This window comes from Molossus molossus, unplaced genomic scaffold (assembly GCF_014108415.1).
Source record: "Molossus molossus isolate mMolMol1 unplaced genomic scaffold, mMolMol1.p scaffold_m16_p_10, whole genome shotgun sequence".
NCBI lineage: Eukaryota > Metazoa > Chordata > Mammalia > Chiroptera > Molossidae > Molossus > Molossus molossus.
The window spans coordinates 56,077,062-56,093,057 of NW_023425345.1; the positions used below are offsets into that span (position 1 = coordinate 56,077,062).

The 15,996-nt window shown below is 36.9% G+C and overlaps 1 protein-coding gene across 3 annotated transcripts in view; it reads right to left on the reverse strand.

The window, feature by feature from the left end:
• Positions 1-15,996, reverse strand: part of NAV3 (neuron navigator 3) — a 332,922-nt gene that overhangs the window by 33,948 nt on the left and 282,978 nt on the right. Inside the window, exons 24-30 of one of the 3 annotated variants that reach the window (XM_036251932.1) lie at positions 12,565-12,676; positions 5,440-5,561; positions 4,477-4,497; positions 3,624-3,796; positions 3,284-3,349; positions 1,899-2,052; positions 19-193 (exon numbers count right to left, since the gene is read on the reverse strand). In XM_036251932.1, the coding sequence (XP_036107825.1) occupies positions 19-193; positions 1,899-2,052; positions 3,284-3,349; positions 3,624-3,796; positions 4,477-4,497; positions 5,440-5,561; positions 12,565-12,676 (823 nt within the window). The remainder of the gene's footprint in view (positions 1-18; positions 194-1,898; positions 2,053-3,283; positions 3,350-3,623; positions 3,797-4,476; positions 4,498-5,439; positions 5,562-12,564; positions 12,677-15,996) is intronic. The other 2 variants (XM_036251933.1, XM_036251934.1) reach the window with 2 other exon arrangements.

A 15,996-nucleotide genomic window follows, 5' to 3' on the forward strand; every position in this document is an offset into this window, starting at 1 on the left:
GTGTGTGCACACAATCACCTGAGGTGACTGACTCCGTGATGTTCAGATTGTTCAGGGAGAGCCCCAGTGACTGCCGCGAGGAGGAGGAGGAGGTGCTGCTGGAGGACTCGGAGGGTGGCCGAGCGGGCTTCGCCGTGTTACCAGTTTCTGCCTTCAGCCGGTCATTTTCAGCCTTCAGTATTTCAATTTCATTCTTTTGTGAAGATAGGAAACATGAAAAAAATTGGACAGGCTTGATTGAGAAGATGGTATCTCTTTTATCAGAGTTAATGCATTTGTTTAGTAAGTAAAGCATGTGGTGCTATGTTAAACAAATATAAATTATAAAAACAGATTTCCTCCCAAAGAAAGAAAAGTAATCTTTTCTTTGTCTCTCACATACACATATTCACGTATTCACAAATATAGACACACTCATCATTAGAATTTTAATGATTACTTTTGAATATATCATATTCTTGAGTCTTCCACGATATGGTCTCATTTGAATTAAGAATACTCTAATTGAAGACTCCATAACATGCCTCATTTTAAAAGTATTGTTAAAGATTCACAGGAAATAATGACATTTGTAATACTCCAAATTCACAGAGAGCTGAAAATCAGAGCAAAATGATGCAAATAGCATGATTTCAAATTACTTCGCAATCCTAACCAACATCTGAAAAAGTTTTTGTGGTTTCAAAATGGGGCACTAGCTCTCTAAGACAACAAAAGCCTTTTGATGAAGATATAAAGTGGCAGGTGAATCTGCTCATCAATGCGCTTTCTTCCTCCAGTCATCTATGGTACCAGGTGATTACTGGTTTACAATAATAAAACGAGAACTTCGTCTGAGCACAGACTGGTTCTGAAATTAGCCCTCAGATGCTTCTAAAAAAATACAAAAGCTTTGCTTCTACAGATGGCTTTCGACATCACTTCTACTTTCGTATTTAGAAAGCTTGAGTTATATTTCTATAGTTTTCTCATTACTTTTGTTTTTCAATAGAAAATAGGTAAAGGTATTTGAAATTCGGATTTCAAAAGAACAGAACAAAATCTAACATAAAGGTAAATCATGGGAAAGTGAAGAAGCAAGGATTATAACTGTCTCTAGAAACATTTAGCTGCCAAGTTAATCCAATCACAAGTTTAAATAACTTTTTTGCAACTGGTCAGTATGCACTCCCCACTTCCAACATCCAAGATTTCTCCATTCGGTATTAAGAAATAAGTTGCATAGCTGGCCAGTGTGGCTCAGTGGACTGACCATCAACCCATGGACTGGGAGGTACTGGTTTGATTCCCAGTCAGGGCACATGCCTGGGTTGTAGGTTTGATCCCCAGTAGGGGGCGTGCAGGAGGCAGCCAATCAATGTTTCTCTCACACATCGATGTTTCTCTCTCTCTCTAAAAAATCAATAGAAACATAGTTTTTTAAAAAAGTTGCAAAGACTCGCCCTGTCCAGTTTGGCTCAGCAGTTATAGCATCGGCCTGCGGTCCAGAGAGAACTGGGTTCGGATCCTGCTAAGGGCACGTACCTCGGTTGCAGTTTGGCCCTGACCCTGGTTGGTTGTGTGGGAGGCAGCCACTCGATGTGTCCCTTTCACGTCAATGTTTCTCTCTCTCTCTCTCTCTCTCTCTCTCTCTCTCTCTCTCTCTCTCCCTCCCTCTCTCCCTCCCTCCCTCCCACTCTATCTGAACAAAAAATGGAAAAATGTCCTCGGATGAGGATAAAAATAAATAAATAAATAAATAAATAAATAAATAAAATAAACAGTTGCAAAGACTATAACAGAGCATATTTCCAAAAAAGATTCACGACGAGATTTGGTGTTTATAATAACTAAGAGGAGGAGATAAATCATATTTTCAATCTCTTCAGTTTGCTCCTTGTTTGGGCGTTAGCACTGACCTGCATCCGGTTCATGGCCTCCCTGATCTGATCGAGATGATGAGCAGAGCTGAGGGCCTCCAGACGAATATCCGTTAATTTTAATTCCTTTTCTCTGAGCTCACTCTTCAGCTGCAGAATTATCTCTGCCTCAGCTTCGGTGCATTCACAGATCCTATAAAAAGGAAAAAATACAAAATTGTGGTTGGGGGAAGCCAGAGGATTTGGAAAAGCAATGCTTTTTAAAAAGGCTGAACTGTAATATTATCCAGCAGGTACAGAAATTATTTGTTGCTGGCAAAACCTAGAGAAAAGGAGAAAGAGTTTTACAAATAGTAATACATTCACAGGTTCAAAACTGGAAATAGTAACTATCTTTGCCTGTAATCTGTTCTTCCTATTTTCTAAAGTATGAAAACAGTCTATTATTCCTGTATATAAAGTGATCCTTGTTGCTGATATTTATGGGGTTGAAGAATCACAGTGATATTACATTTCATTCTGCCATTTTCCAAGGAACTTAAATCTCTATTTGCAACATATAAAATATTCTTTTTAAAAGTTATTATGTCCTCAGAACATTGAGTTCTTGTTTTATGAAACTGTGCGATTAATAACCTTATTTGCCACAATGCCATCTTCCAGTTACCATGAAAACTCAACATACATAGTGTAGAAAGTAAATCAGAGAGATTAATTTTGAATATTTAAATAATGAATGAGTGTTACATAATCTTCCTGCTAGGCTCAGCTGATTCAGGCGTTCACAGTTAATGAAGCTAAATCACAGATTTCGATCCTTAAACGCAGGCAAGTGGAGGGCTGCTGAACGGTCATATATATTACATCCTTGCTGCTGTTCTGTTGTTTGTTTTGTGGACAGTTTTTTAGGAACTATGTCACAAGAGTTTGTTTTACAATTAATATCATTTCCATTTAAAATGTGAGGATTTAATTGTAGGTTGCTGGTCACAAAATGATAGTGCTGTGCTCTTTCTTTTGTGTAAGTTGTGAAGTTTTATAGGATGTACAAGTGTCTTAAGTGGTTCTTAGTGGCCCTGTTCTATATGCCATTTCTAGGCTAGTCATTTGTCATGGGCATACAAAGGAATCAGGTTAACAGAGACGCATCAGAGCAGGTTTCTGCATTCTGAAGGCTGCATTCTTTTTTGTAACATCAAGTAGTGGGCTATGATAAAAAAAAGCTATGCTAGATTAACTCTTACGGTTTAAGAAAATGAACTGCCGTTTGGCTTTGGGAAACTAAATTTTGCTTCAAAACCAGGAAGACAGAGAAAATGCTATTGTTGAAACGCATGCAAGTGGTTTTAGAAAAAGCAAAAGCGAACACTGCCTAGGTTAGAACCTGGATCTTTGCAGTTCTCATGCATCACACTCCATTTTACCGGGATCTATGCTTGTAGATCACAGGGCCATTTTGCCGTTTCTTTGGTGGCCAGACAAGGGGTGACCTGCATTTAATGCACAGTTAGATACATGGACAAATGCAAGTGAGAAAAATAACTTAGAGAAGTGGAGAATGAGATCAAGAAACACTCAAATTCTAATAAACGAAAAAAGCTAACCAAATGCCGTCTGACATTCTAAGGAAGCTCTGAAAATGAGCAGTATGGAGAAAGTGTGGCAGTCCAACCTGATGGCATTTAGAACACAAGTATGGGGTTGGCCTGAAGTTGTTGTTTTTTTAAAAAAATGCTTCAGCATTCTGCAGAGGGAGCAACTTACGCTGAGGCTGATTGGGAGGGCTTCATGGATGCTGACCCACAGTCACCAGCATTATGGGGCAACTTGGGGGATGCTGGAAGGGATGAGTCCGTGAGCTCTTCAATATCCGAATGTGAGGAAGGAGGCTTGGTGGACTTTTTCTTTCCAAAGGCTTGTTTGAAGGAGCTTCTCAGCTGAGAAAAGGACAGAAATTACCTTTCTTGTCTATTTGCACTTGGAGAATTTTGCATGGGGCGTTAGTTTGCAGGTGCCATCCTAGCCACTGCCTGGGGTCAGTATGTATAAGCAGAGTATTAACAGCTGCAGCACAGTATCTCTAAACACATGATACCGTGTTTTGGGTTTTTGTTTTATTCTCGTATTAATCCAGCGCAGCGCAAACATGGAAGGCTTTTAAATAGTGCAGGGTCAAGGGCAGGGCTGTCAGAGCACTCATTTAAAACTAAGTACCTTGAAGGGATTTCATTCCCAATGCTTCTCTCTTCAAGGCAATTTGTTTTAAATGGCCACTTTAGCGCTACAATCAAGTCATGTCCTGCTGACAGTATAAACTTAAAAAGCAAAATTAAATCAAATTCACCTAACACTTCATTAACTGTGGTTTTCTATTCAAATTTTCAATTCCCATACTATTCAGAACCAGAATTGGTATACCCTACAGCTCTATTCAGAAAATGGTTTTACTTCTCCTTTTTTAAAATTTGAGATTAACATGAAAGGACACAAAGAAAAGACATACAAGGTAATCTGCTCTTAAAAGGTATAAAAGCCTACTGCCAAAATAAATAGCATTCATGCCAAGGTAGGGTATTTTTTATAGATGCATGCCAAATTGTCCACGGTTTATATTCACCTCACTTCCTCTAGAGTTCACCTTGCAGAAACATGAAAGAGTGTGTAATTACAAATCAAGGGAATGAAGGCTGATCAGTATTTTAAAATATTACCTGCATAAACATTTTTTAAAACAAAAAAAGATATTGCTTTCATTATTCACAGAAGGCACTCCAGTAAAATCCTCTGACAGTTATGTTTCGGATTTCATCAAGAGTTGTGCTTATGTAAAATCTACCTTTGTTTCACAGTATTAAATGAAATCCTTTCCTTAGTCGTTTTTAAACATGTTTTCAGTGATAGCAACTTCCCCTCAGTTTTTTTTTTTTTTTTTTAGCAACTGCTTAATATTATCACAAATAATATCTCTACCAAACTAGTTCTGTTAAAGTGCATTTCTATACTCCTGCTATATTCTCTTGCTAAAAGAAATTAAGCAGACATTGATGTAGATGATTTCATCTGAGGTGAAACTTTATTTGCACTGTAAGCCCTATTGATGTGAGGGGTGGGGAGGCTTTCGAGGTCTCTTTTCCAACTTCATTTCTTCTCTTCCACCATCATCAACACATCATCACTATCACCATCACCACCACCATCATCACCACCACCATCATCATCATCTTTGTATTCTTCCTCTGCACAGTAAACCTCTTCTCTAATCATCTATTCACAGATGTTGTTTTTCTTTACGACAACTCTATAAAGTCAGTATACATTTATCCTACTTTTATAGATGAGAAAATTTAGGCTCGCACAAGGTGAAGTAACCAGCCCAAGATCCAAAACGTGGCAGAGCAGGAATTCAAACCCCCGTTTAGTGCCAACTCGAAAACACGCTCTGCAGCACCACGCCGCCCTAATTTTGGCGACTGAATGAGCCTCTGTGTAAACCATTGTGCGTCGCTAAAGCCCCAAAGAGAAAAGCTCGACTCACTGAGCAACAATGAGCTTCAGAATCCCATGAGTGGTGACGGCTTACCCAGTTTTTCTTTTTCTTTTTCTTGGAGTCGGCATCATTGCCACTGCCAATGCTGGAGTGGCTTGTGGCGCTGTTGATACTAGAAACACTTTCAGAAGAATGCTGTCGTCTGATGCGGAGATCTAGCAACAGACAGAGAGTATCACATCTGCTCATCAGGACTAATTCTGGACACATAAGAACTTAGGTTTGCGGAGAGGCAGTCTGCTAATAAACGTCGACACGGCTTTGTGAGATCATTTCAAGGCAGTCTGTTCTTACAAGTTTAGTAGGGTACAGCTGTATTTGCTTTAATTAGCTGGGTTGTCTGCATTAAGATTCAATGGGAATCTCATATAAGTCTATAGCACTGGTGGTTCAATGAGTTCTGAGTTTGGCCCAAAAATGAAATGTCGTGCTGAATACCCGGATCAAACTGCGCTTCCAAAGAGGTTTATTTCAAATGATTAGTTTCGTGGAGTAAATGGAAACTCATAATGGCAGGGGAATTAATTGTGGCTTTTTAATATTTGTGCTTTGAATAAAGTCACTGGAGCCAAATATATCCGCTCTCTGTTTCGTGGGATCATGCCGTGTTAGGGCCAAACACGCCTGGCAGTCACCTAAGCTCCTCGTCTCCCAGGTGTGGAAGGACACGCCAGGAAGTTAAGTAACTTGACCAAAGCCAGAGAGACAGTGACGGGAGGGGCCTTCAGAGAGGGAGTATGGGTAGACTGCATTTATGAATTAAACAGAAAACATTCCATCATACCCCTAATTCCTGCTCATGACTTAGAACAATAATAAGAATAACAATAGCGACAGGTGATTACAAAGCTAGCTTTTACTCTGTGCTTATTCTGCCCCGGGAACATCTAATTTTAAGCTTTAAGCAAACCGCTGAAATGAATTTAATCACTAAATATAATTTTCTCATAGTCACTTAGCTGAAAACCAATGAAGTCAACCAGAGACCCTCACCGATTTTAATGTCTGTTGTGCTAACTGCCATGTGTATGACTTCTCTATAGCTATAAAATGGATGGGACTTCTCTAGTGACATATTTTGAAGAGGCCATACTCCATACAATCAGTTTATAAGATTTATTTATAGTTATTAAAATTAAAATTTTATCTACTTATAGTGAACTGGTATTAAGTGTTAGTGGAGACACTAAGAACTTATAAAATTCTTTTTGAGGTAAAATCTGCTTTTAGGCCATTTCTATTACAATGTTTAATTGGTACTGAAGATTTGTCAATCAAAAAATCTCAGTGGAACTTATGAAATATTGTAAATTACTCTATGGCTTTCAAAAAATTTCCATAGAATAATAATATAAAATCAAAGCTTTCCAGTTGACTGATTTATCAGTAAATGACCCATGCCAATGAAACTGTAACTGGTTACTTTAAAAACATATAATAAATTAGTAACATATGGGAATATAATATATGTATACATATCTCCATCCTCACACTCATATTCATACATGCCAATAAACACTTTAATTTCTCCATTAAGATAATAACATGCTGACAAATTTTATATGAGGGAAAAACTAGAGCTATTTTTCAGCATCCCTAGAGTTTGGTCTCTTAAAAGTATTTTATAAAACAATGATAACATTTACTGTTTTTGTGTGCTAAAAACATTATCAATGTCAAAAGAGAAATTAGGGTATATATGTGTGCTGTTTTGAAAAAATAATAAAAGCATGATATCTCTGAACTAATATGGAGGTTATATGAATAATCAATAGAAAAATGTGTAGGTATTTAATTGTGTTGTAAATTTCTGCTGTGGTTGCTATCTATAAGTTTTTCTGAACAAGATGTCGTTTTACTAGTTTTTCCCTAATAAATGAGCAGAGGTATTAAGCATTAGAGTATTCCAGAGTTTTTATTACATTCAGATAATAAATTATATTTAACTTTGATTAATCCCCCATTTAAAAAGATAGTAAATTCTTGTAATCACAGGTCAAAATTAGTCTTTGGAGGTATTAATTATATTCAATTATGACTGTACTTCCAATAAAGATCAGCAAAAGCATAATTTTAACAATATCACAGAATGAAGGTAATTAATTTTACATTTCTCTAACAATTTCTTTCTTGTGCTTGTATTTGATTCAGTAAATAGGACATCATAGAGCTAGGTAAAGAATGGTTGACCAAATGAATACAAAAATCTCAATGAATGGAGAAGCTTACTTTAAAAGTATATATTTCAGTTATGTGTGTATTCCTGTGTTCACTTTCCACTTCCTGCCCTTTGCACCACCACTGTCCCAGCTGAAACTACCACCATCACTAACCTGCTCTAGAGCGAGAACAGCTGTCCGCCTTATTCACCTTTAAGCCATTCTGCAAACAGTAGCTAGGAAACCTTTTTTTTTTTTTTTTTTAAACCTCATCATCACTCTCTCACTTAAGACTTTTCAATAGATTCCTATTTCAATAGGAATAAAAATCATTTCAACTCCTAAATGTGGCCTAAACATCCTTTAGTAATCTGGTCAGTACTTCTCTCTCCAACCTGGTTCTATTTATTTTACTTTAGCTCATGACCTTCCTTGTATTCATTTCATAAAGGTATTAAAATCTATTTTCTGTCTCAAGACCCTTCTCGAATGTTTCTCTCTCAGTATTTACAAAATGACATGGTACTTATTCCTTGGGTCTCCTCATACGTGTTGCTATCTTAGAGGGGCCCTTCCTGACTGTACCACCTCTGTGGGTTTCCTGCTGCCTTCAGTCTTCATTCTCATCTATTTTAGAACTTGCATAACTATGTAGGTATGCACCTTCAGCTCCACCAGTGATCACAACAATCGTTTATGTTCTACTCTCCTACAGAGTAAAAATGGATGGAGACAATCCCTGGGTCTACTTTGTTTACCACTGTATATTCAAGGCTTTGTACAGAGCGTATCACATGTGGTAGATAACCAATAAGTACTTGTTGAATAACTGTGTTCTTATTAGTCATTCAACACAACCATGCTTGCCTAACATTTCTAAAAATTATGTAATGTCACGATTTAATACATGTTTTGCCAAATTGCTGTATATCTTGCTATATATCTTAAGGAGAAAGTAGTCCATGTTTATGCACAGAGGTAGTGACTTAAAAAGCAATGCACATTTTGAAAAGAATAAGTAAAAATTTCTATTATCTTTACCTTTCAGCCTTAGAGCAATTATTTTGTTATATACAATATTCATCAATTACCTTTTGGTTGAGTGGACTATGAGCTCTGGAGTATACAGTCTCTTTTTATATCTTTGTATTTCAAGATCAAACAGAGTGCCTAATACACAGCAGATGCTCAAATAATGTTTGTGAACAAATAAATAAGTGTATTCTATTTCAGACTGCTATTATTTATCAGGCTTTGTTGGTAACTGCGATGCACAAATATAGAGAACAGATAAAGTTAACATAACTTTATAAGTTTCTATATGATTTTGCCATAGTTTGATCTGTTTATAAAAGGGCTGCCTCATTCCAAATACATATCTTAAGATTACATGTTAAAAATTTACCTGACATAAAGATGTTAAAGGTCTCAGAAACCAAATTTCAACATTATTTAAGAAGACAAATGTATAGCTAGCCTATACAACCATCTTAATAACCCAAGGAAAGATACAGAATAAGTCCAACTGACTGTATAGTTTCTCTATATAGTAAGCAACAGTTTGTGTTCATTGAATTTAATATTGAGTTTTAATATTACAAAAACACAATCTAAATATCCTATGTACTTTCAACCCTATTTGTTTTTGTTAGTTTTAAATTTATAAAATTTTTATGTTTTAATCTTTCTTGACCAATTTAAAAATTAACTGTCATCATTTTGTTTACTTTAGGCACCCCGCTCACATTTTTGAGAAAAGAAATGCCCAGTTTTTAATTCCAGTAGATACATTAAGCTACCTGTTGCCTGAGATAAAAGAAATCCTTCAGAAAGTTTTACTTCAGTGACTTGCACTGTGCTAAAGAAAGGATTAAGCCTTTTTAAATCCCTCCTGGACCTATTTAGGACATGAAGATTTAGAACATAAGCTGCTTTATTATAGCTCTAAGATAAGCTTTAAATATGCAGCAATTTCCCATGCAGCACGTAAGTCAACTCCCCCACATGGAAAGTTGCTAAATTCTTAACAGAAGTAGCCCCTAGAGAACTAGTTTGTCTTTTAATTTAAGTATGTCTCATTTTATATAATTGTTTCCCTAAAATTTAAATGTAAAACGTTTTTTTAAATTACATTATTCTTTTCTATAAAATTTGAATAAGCCCCTTTTATAGGCAAGGCATCATCATAGCCACTAGAATTAAATTTTTTTTTTTCTTTATCAATTTTAGAGAGAGAAGAAGGGAGAGGGAGAGAGATAGGAACATTGATGAGGGAGAACATCCGCTGGCTGCCTCCTGCATGCCCCACACTGGGGATACATGTGCCCTGATTGGGAATGTAACTGGCGACCTCTTGGTGGACGGTCCCCACTCAACCACTGAGCCACACCATAGCCACGAGGATTAAAAAGACAAACCATGCCCTGGTCGGTTTGGCTCAGCGGTTAGAGCGTCAGCCCATAGACCAGAGAGTCCAGGGTTCGGATCCCACTAAGGGCACATACCTTGGTTGCAGTTTGTCCCCGGCCCCGGTTGGGGTCGTGTGGGTGGCAACCACTCGATGTGTCTCTCTCACATCGATGTTTCTCTCTCTCTCTTCCTTCCTCTCTCCCTCCCACTCTATCTGAAGATAAATGCAAAAGTGTTCTTGAGTGAGGACAAAAAATTTTAAATAAAAGAAAAAGACAAACTACCCTACCATAGATCATGAAAGGCATAACATTAAATAAATGAAGGTACCAGAATATAATGCAAATTTTGCTAGAGGAAGTACAGTTATTTCCAGAAACACATCACAAGAGGACCTCATCTAGTTTCATGATCAAGGAGGCATATTTAGGCTAATTACTGCAAGGTCTCAAAAAGTTTTTATGCTGCCCTGGCCAGTTTGGCTCAGCAGTTAGAGCATTGGCCCATGGACTAGAGAGTCCTGGGTTCAATTCCTGCTAAGGGCATGTACTGTGGTTGGTTGCAGTTTGTCCCCAGCCCCAGTTGGGGTCATATGGGTGGCAGCCACTTGATGTGTCTCTCTCACATCGATGTTTCTCTTGCTCTTTTAATCCCTCTCTCCCTCCCGCTCTATCTGAAGATAAATACAAAAAATGTCCTGGGGTGAGGATAAAAAACAAAACAAAACTTTTTATGTTGCGCAAATAGAGTAGAAAGTTCCAAGCAGAATAAACGGACTCTATAAAGAACTTTTGAAGGATGGAAGACATTCAGGTAGCTGAAATATGCAATGACAAAACAGCAAGGTCTACAACAGTGTGTAGCACGTAACTGGTCACCAATAAATATTTGTTGAATAAATGAAGCTGACAAAGACAGATTATGTCAGGCTAAGGAGTTTGTATCTCATGCTAAAGCCAATACGGGATACCTGTAGATATATGTCGCTGGACAGCTGGTCTAGTTAGTGTGAAGAATGAGGTACAGCGGTGAAGGGGAAGAGCAGGAAGGCATTAGGAGTGTCTGGTCGTGGTCCAGGGAAGAGATGAGGGACAGTGACATCAGGATCAAAGAAAAGGGAAGAGATCCAAGAGTACTTAAGGGGTGGGATCAACAGAACGGGGCAATTTACTGAGTAAGGAGAGGAGGATTTATAAGTGACAAATAGATTTCTGGTTAATTGAAAGGTGCATTTACTGAGGCAAGGAACAACGAAGGCAAAGCAGGTGTGAGAGTGATGCTGACAATGTCAGATTTGGAGATACTGAGTTGGAGGTGACACACAGACATCCAAAGATAAGCAGAGTTCTCTCTTTGGCAGGTGTATATAGATCTATAACTCAAGAGATGAGCCTAGACTGCAGAGACAGACTTGACAGCTGTCAACATAAATGACAAAGCTAGAGCACTAGAGGAGTCTGTATAACATTTTAGATAAATGAAGAGAATCGGTGTAAAAATATCTTAACAGAAGACAGCTTAGGACCGGGTCCTAAGGAATATGAACATTGAACAAATGGGTACAAATGAGTGAACCTACAAAAGAAACGTTGAAAGGGATTTCAAAGAAGCAGAAGAAAAACTAAGAATGTGGATGTCATGAACATTAGGAAAAAAATAAATGTTTCAAGTAGGAAGGAATAGGCATTAGTATCACACGCTGCTACCATGTCCAGAGAATAAGAATTTTAAATGTTTTACTGGATTTAATGTCATATAAGTCATTACTGATCCTGAAAGGGGACATCACTTTGGTGAAGTGATGAGAAGCGAAGCAACACTCCAGTGGTCTGAAGTGTGACCGGCTGCTGAGGACATTAAAACATTCCATAAACACTTCCCAGAATTCATCTGGAGGCGGGAAAAGAAATGATAGGCATTCAGGATTTAGGAAAGCATTTTTAAGCTGGTAAAAGAGGTGAGCATATTGAATGCTACCGAAAAGAGTTAGAATGTGAAGAAGTGACATTTATGTAAAGAAAAAAACCAAGATATTAAAAAATATAGCATTTTTCTTCAGTGGAAAACTAAGGAGTGGGGTGGTGGCAGAGAACATTATTTTATCGTTGTTTAGAATTGTGGAAGCATAGTAATAATGAAGAGCAGACCAACGTTTTGTCCATCTTCTTACTGTTGTTAAATTCCCTACAAGAAGTGCACCTTTTTACCGCCCTCCCCCGTCAGAGGAGCTGTCATACCCTCACCTTTGCATTTTTACTTTTGATTTTATTTCTTGTATAGCTCTAGATTTTCATATTCTTTACTGAGTTGTTTTGCTTGATGTCAGATATGAATGGATTAACCAACCACCCATCCCTACCTTCAGCAATTCAAGCGAAGAGAAATGTGTGTATGACTATAGAAGCTAATTCACAAAGGTCAACTTAAAAATTATTTGATAATGAAAGCAACCGTTCTTAAATTCTGAGATTCTGACTATACTCATACCAAATTACTCAGTGTCACTGAGGAAAAGCAACTTTTCTCCAATTAGTAAATAAAATAGATGACTAATACAGTGGATGCGAAACGGCAGTATTTCTGAACGTACCTTTGGGAGGGTGATCTGGGCCGTTCAGTGCCCCCTGAATGGCTGCCTGGGCAGCAGAGTTCTGGGCCTTCAGCATTTCAATGGTTTCTCTTAGTTCTATGAGTTCAGACTCCTGTGAAACAAACAATTTAGAGACTTTAATACCTAGAGTGAAAAGTAAAATGTCCCCGTTGTTCACAATTCACTATCAAATGGGTTTGATTTTATGTAGTGTTAATGTCCCGGGAGATTTGCATATTTGGCTGACCTTGTCAAGTTGGCAACTTCTTAGTTAAATGTAAAGGAGAATTAATTTCTTTCCCCTTGGTTATTTTCTTATAAGTATGATCTGGACAGCCCTTATTCTTTGCAAAGGGTGGCACCCAGAGATGACCAGTACAACGTAAAGCATGCCATCACATTGCCTATTTTATACCAAACTTATCACTATAACCGGGGAACAAAGGACACAGTTCACTCTCAGTATGCCCAGTGCACCACATTGCATTTACTGTGGCCGAAAACCCTGTGTTTTTGTCAAGTAAGTGATTTTGGATTTTGCTTCCTATTTTTGGCACTTGGGGGATGGATTCTTTATTTCAAGTATAAAACCTGAAACCCATAACTGGCCTCTAATTAATTTAATCTTATTAACTTCTGCTGGTATGTGAAGGTCATCTTAAATTCTCATACTTTTCATCCAATAAAATTCCCAGTATGGGGACCCAATATCACCAAGCCAAAGCAACTTAGGAATTTTTAAAAAGTGAATAGAAAATAGGTACTATACAATAATAGTGAAATTACAAAACAGTTTAAAAATCAAATTTTTATAGAACATCTATATTTTAAAAACTTCGGTAATTTTGAGATATGTCCCAAAGAAAATCCGTGTATAAATTTAATCTTTCACACTTGTTTAAGTACATTCTTTTACCAGGTATGACTCACCATGAGAAAGATAACAAAGGAAACAAAGAAAAGAATAAGAAAGCTTTTCAGCATAAGCATGTTTCTATCAGGAGCTCACAAACAAGCAGTATCCTTCCGGGCAGTGATGGAATCGTAGCAATTAGAATCCCTGTCAGCCTCTTAGTGGGGGAATTCCTTGGTAATGTATTTGTCATTCATCATTTTCTCTAGCTTCTCTGGTAGAAAGCCAAGGAATCAGGTATGGGTTCTTCATCCCAGGGTAAATAGTTTATCCCTATTTGAGGCCTCCCAGAATATACCAAAAAAATGTAAGATTATGACAACTGCCTACAAAGGAAGCTGCTTCATCCATGGGAAAGTTCAGTGACTATTCTAACCTTACACACTTAAAAAATAAAAGAAAGATGATGCTAATTGAAATGATATTGAGGTTGGAAAGAGATACCTGGCACGTACTATATCTATGTTCATTAGATGTCTGACATATTCCTAATAGACAACGAATTTGGGGAAGAAAAGCAATCCCTTTTATAGATCTCTCATAGCTTAAAAGTCAAAGAATGTCATCATGAAAAATCAATACAACTCCTGGATTCATAGATGGATCTTCAAACACTTGACTGTTAATTTCATTTGCATTTATTTATCAAAAAGAAAAAGATCATGTTTGTGGAAAGTTTCCAATGTTATAGCACAAAATTCAGATCCAGTTCATCATAATTTCTCAGTCTCTCCAAGTTCTGTCTATATTTGGTCCTTGCCCAACAAGTAACACAATGTTTATCAAAATTTAATTTACTTTCCATTGAAAATAAATCTCCCAAGAGATAAAATGTTTACTGAAAATTCATGCTGCTTTTATCAGTAATTTATTCACAAAAAGATATCTATGGTGCATACTTAATGAATCACATAATTCAAATAGTAATGTTATAACCTATAGACTGGGATGCATGTTAAATATTAATAGAAATCAGATTTTCATCCTTGAATTTAAATCAATAGTACTTGTACAGTGAATTTTAAAATCTGCTAATATTTAAATTGGCTTTAGTAAAGTTTAAAGAGGAAAAATGGAAAGAGGATTTAATGCAAATGTCTAAAAAATTTTTCCTTAAAGTTATGAATTAGCTTTCACAACTTTAATCTTTTCTACAGAAATCTCTTTTAGAAACATTTTGAAAAGATTAAAAGTGGAATGTTCAGGTAATGTTGTCTTTTTAGAAAATTGTGTTTAATATGAGATAGTGGAATGATCACTTTCTTATATTAAGTATCTTTTTAAAAGCAACAGATAAGAGCAGGCTAGTTGTTATGCAATGTGACACAATAAACCCAAAGGAGGAATAACTAGGAAAGAAATATAACCATTATATAATTTTGGAAAATCACATCTATGAAAATATTAGTTTAGCCAAATTCATATTAGTAATTTTTTAGGACAGCTCTATAAGTATAAGCAGGCACCTATAAAATATCCATTCTCTTCCATTAAAAATATAGTTATGCTTTACATTGAAAATCTTTTCAAGCCTGAACTAGTTATCTTTCTACATATGCAGAAATTCCTTCCTTCTTTATTTCAGCTGAGATCCACTTTCACCATCACTCCAACCAGAACCATCTTTCTCTGAGAAATCCATATGATTTCCTCCCTTTCTTTAAATATCCTTCCTTACTCTTAAAGGTCAAGTGGTATTTTTAAAATTTGATTTATGTGTTTTTAAATATGTTTTTATTGAGTTTTTAGAGAGAGAGGAAGGGAAAGAGAGAGAGAAACATTGATGTGAGAGAGAAACATCAATTGGCCGCCTCCTGTATGCCCCCTACTGGGGATCGAGCCCACAACCTGGGCATGTGCCCTGACTGGGAATCGAACCCAGGACTTCTCAGTTCATGGGCTGATGCTCAATCCACTGAGCTACACCAGCCAGGTTCAAGTGGTATTTTAAAAATATTAGTTTAGCCAAATTCATAAGAACCAAAAAAATAAAATTTTCAATTATCTACAATGAGCCATTCAAGATAACAATGCTCCAAACTCTTGCTGACTATGCATGATTCCAGTTTTCCATTAGAGTTGCTTGTGTAAAAGAAGCTGGATGGAGTCAGTACCTCTTCTGTTTCATTCATATCTCTAATAAAATGGTCAAACATTATGTTACAATACTAGCCTTGTTTAGTGTTCGTTCCCATCGAATTTCCTAACCAAATCTGACCTCTTCGTAAATCTCCCCTGGACACAGGGTTTATTGAGTAATCCCACAAGCTTGGCAACAAATCTCATCAACTTCTAGATCTCATCAAATCTAACTTGACCTTCTAGGCTATGCTCTTAGGATTTTCTACACCTGTCTTTTGCTTCTTCACATTGACAGCCAGTTAGTATCATACTATCGGACTGTAGTTTCTTTGACCATATCACACTCCCATCCCTTTGTACATGGCTTGAAGTCTTCTGCATTTTTCTACTGAAAGAACCTGGCTAGCCCTTGTTCTAACTAAACAAAATTTACCAAA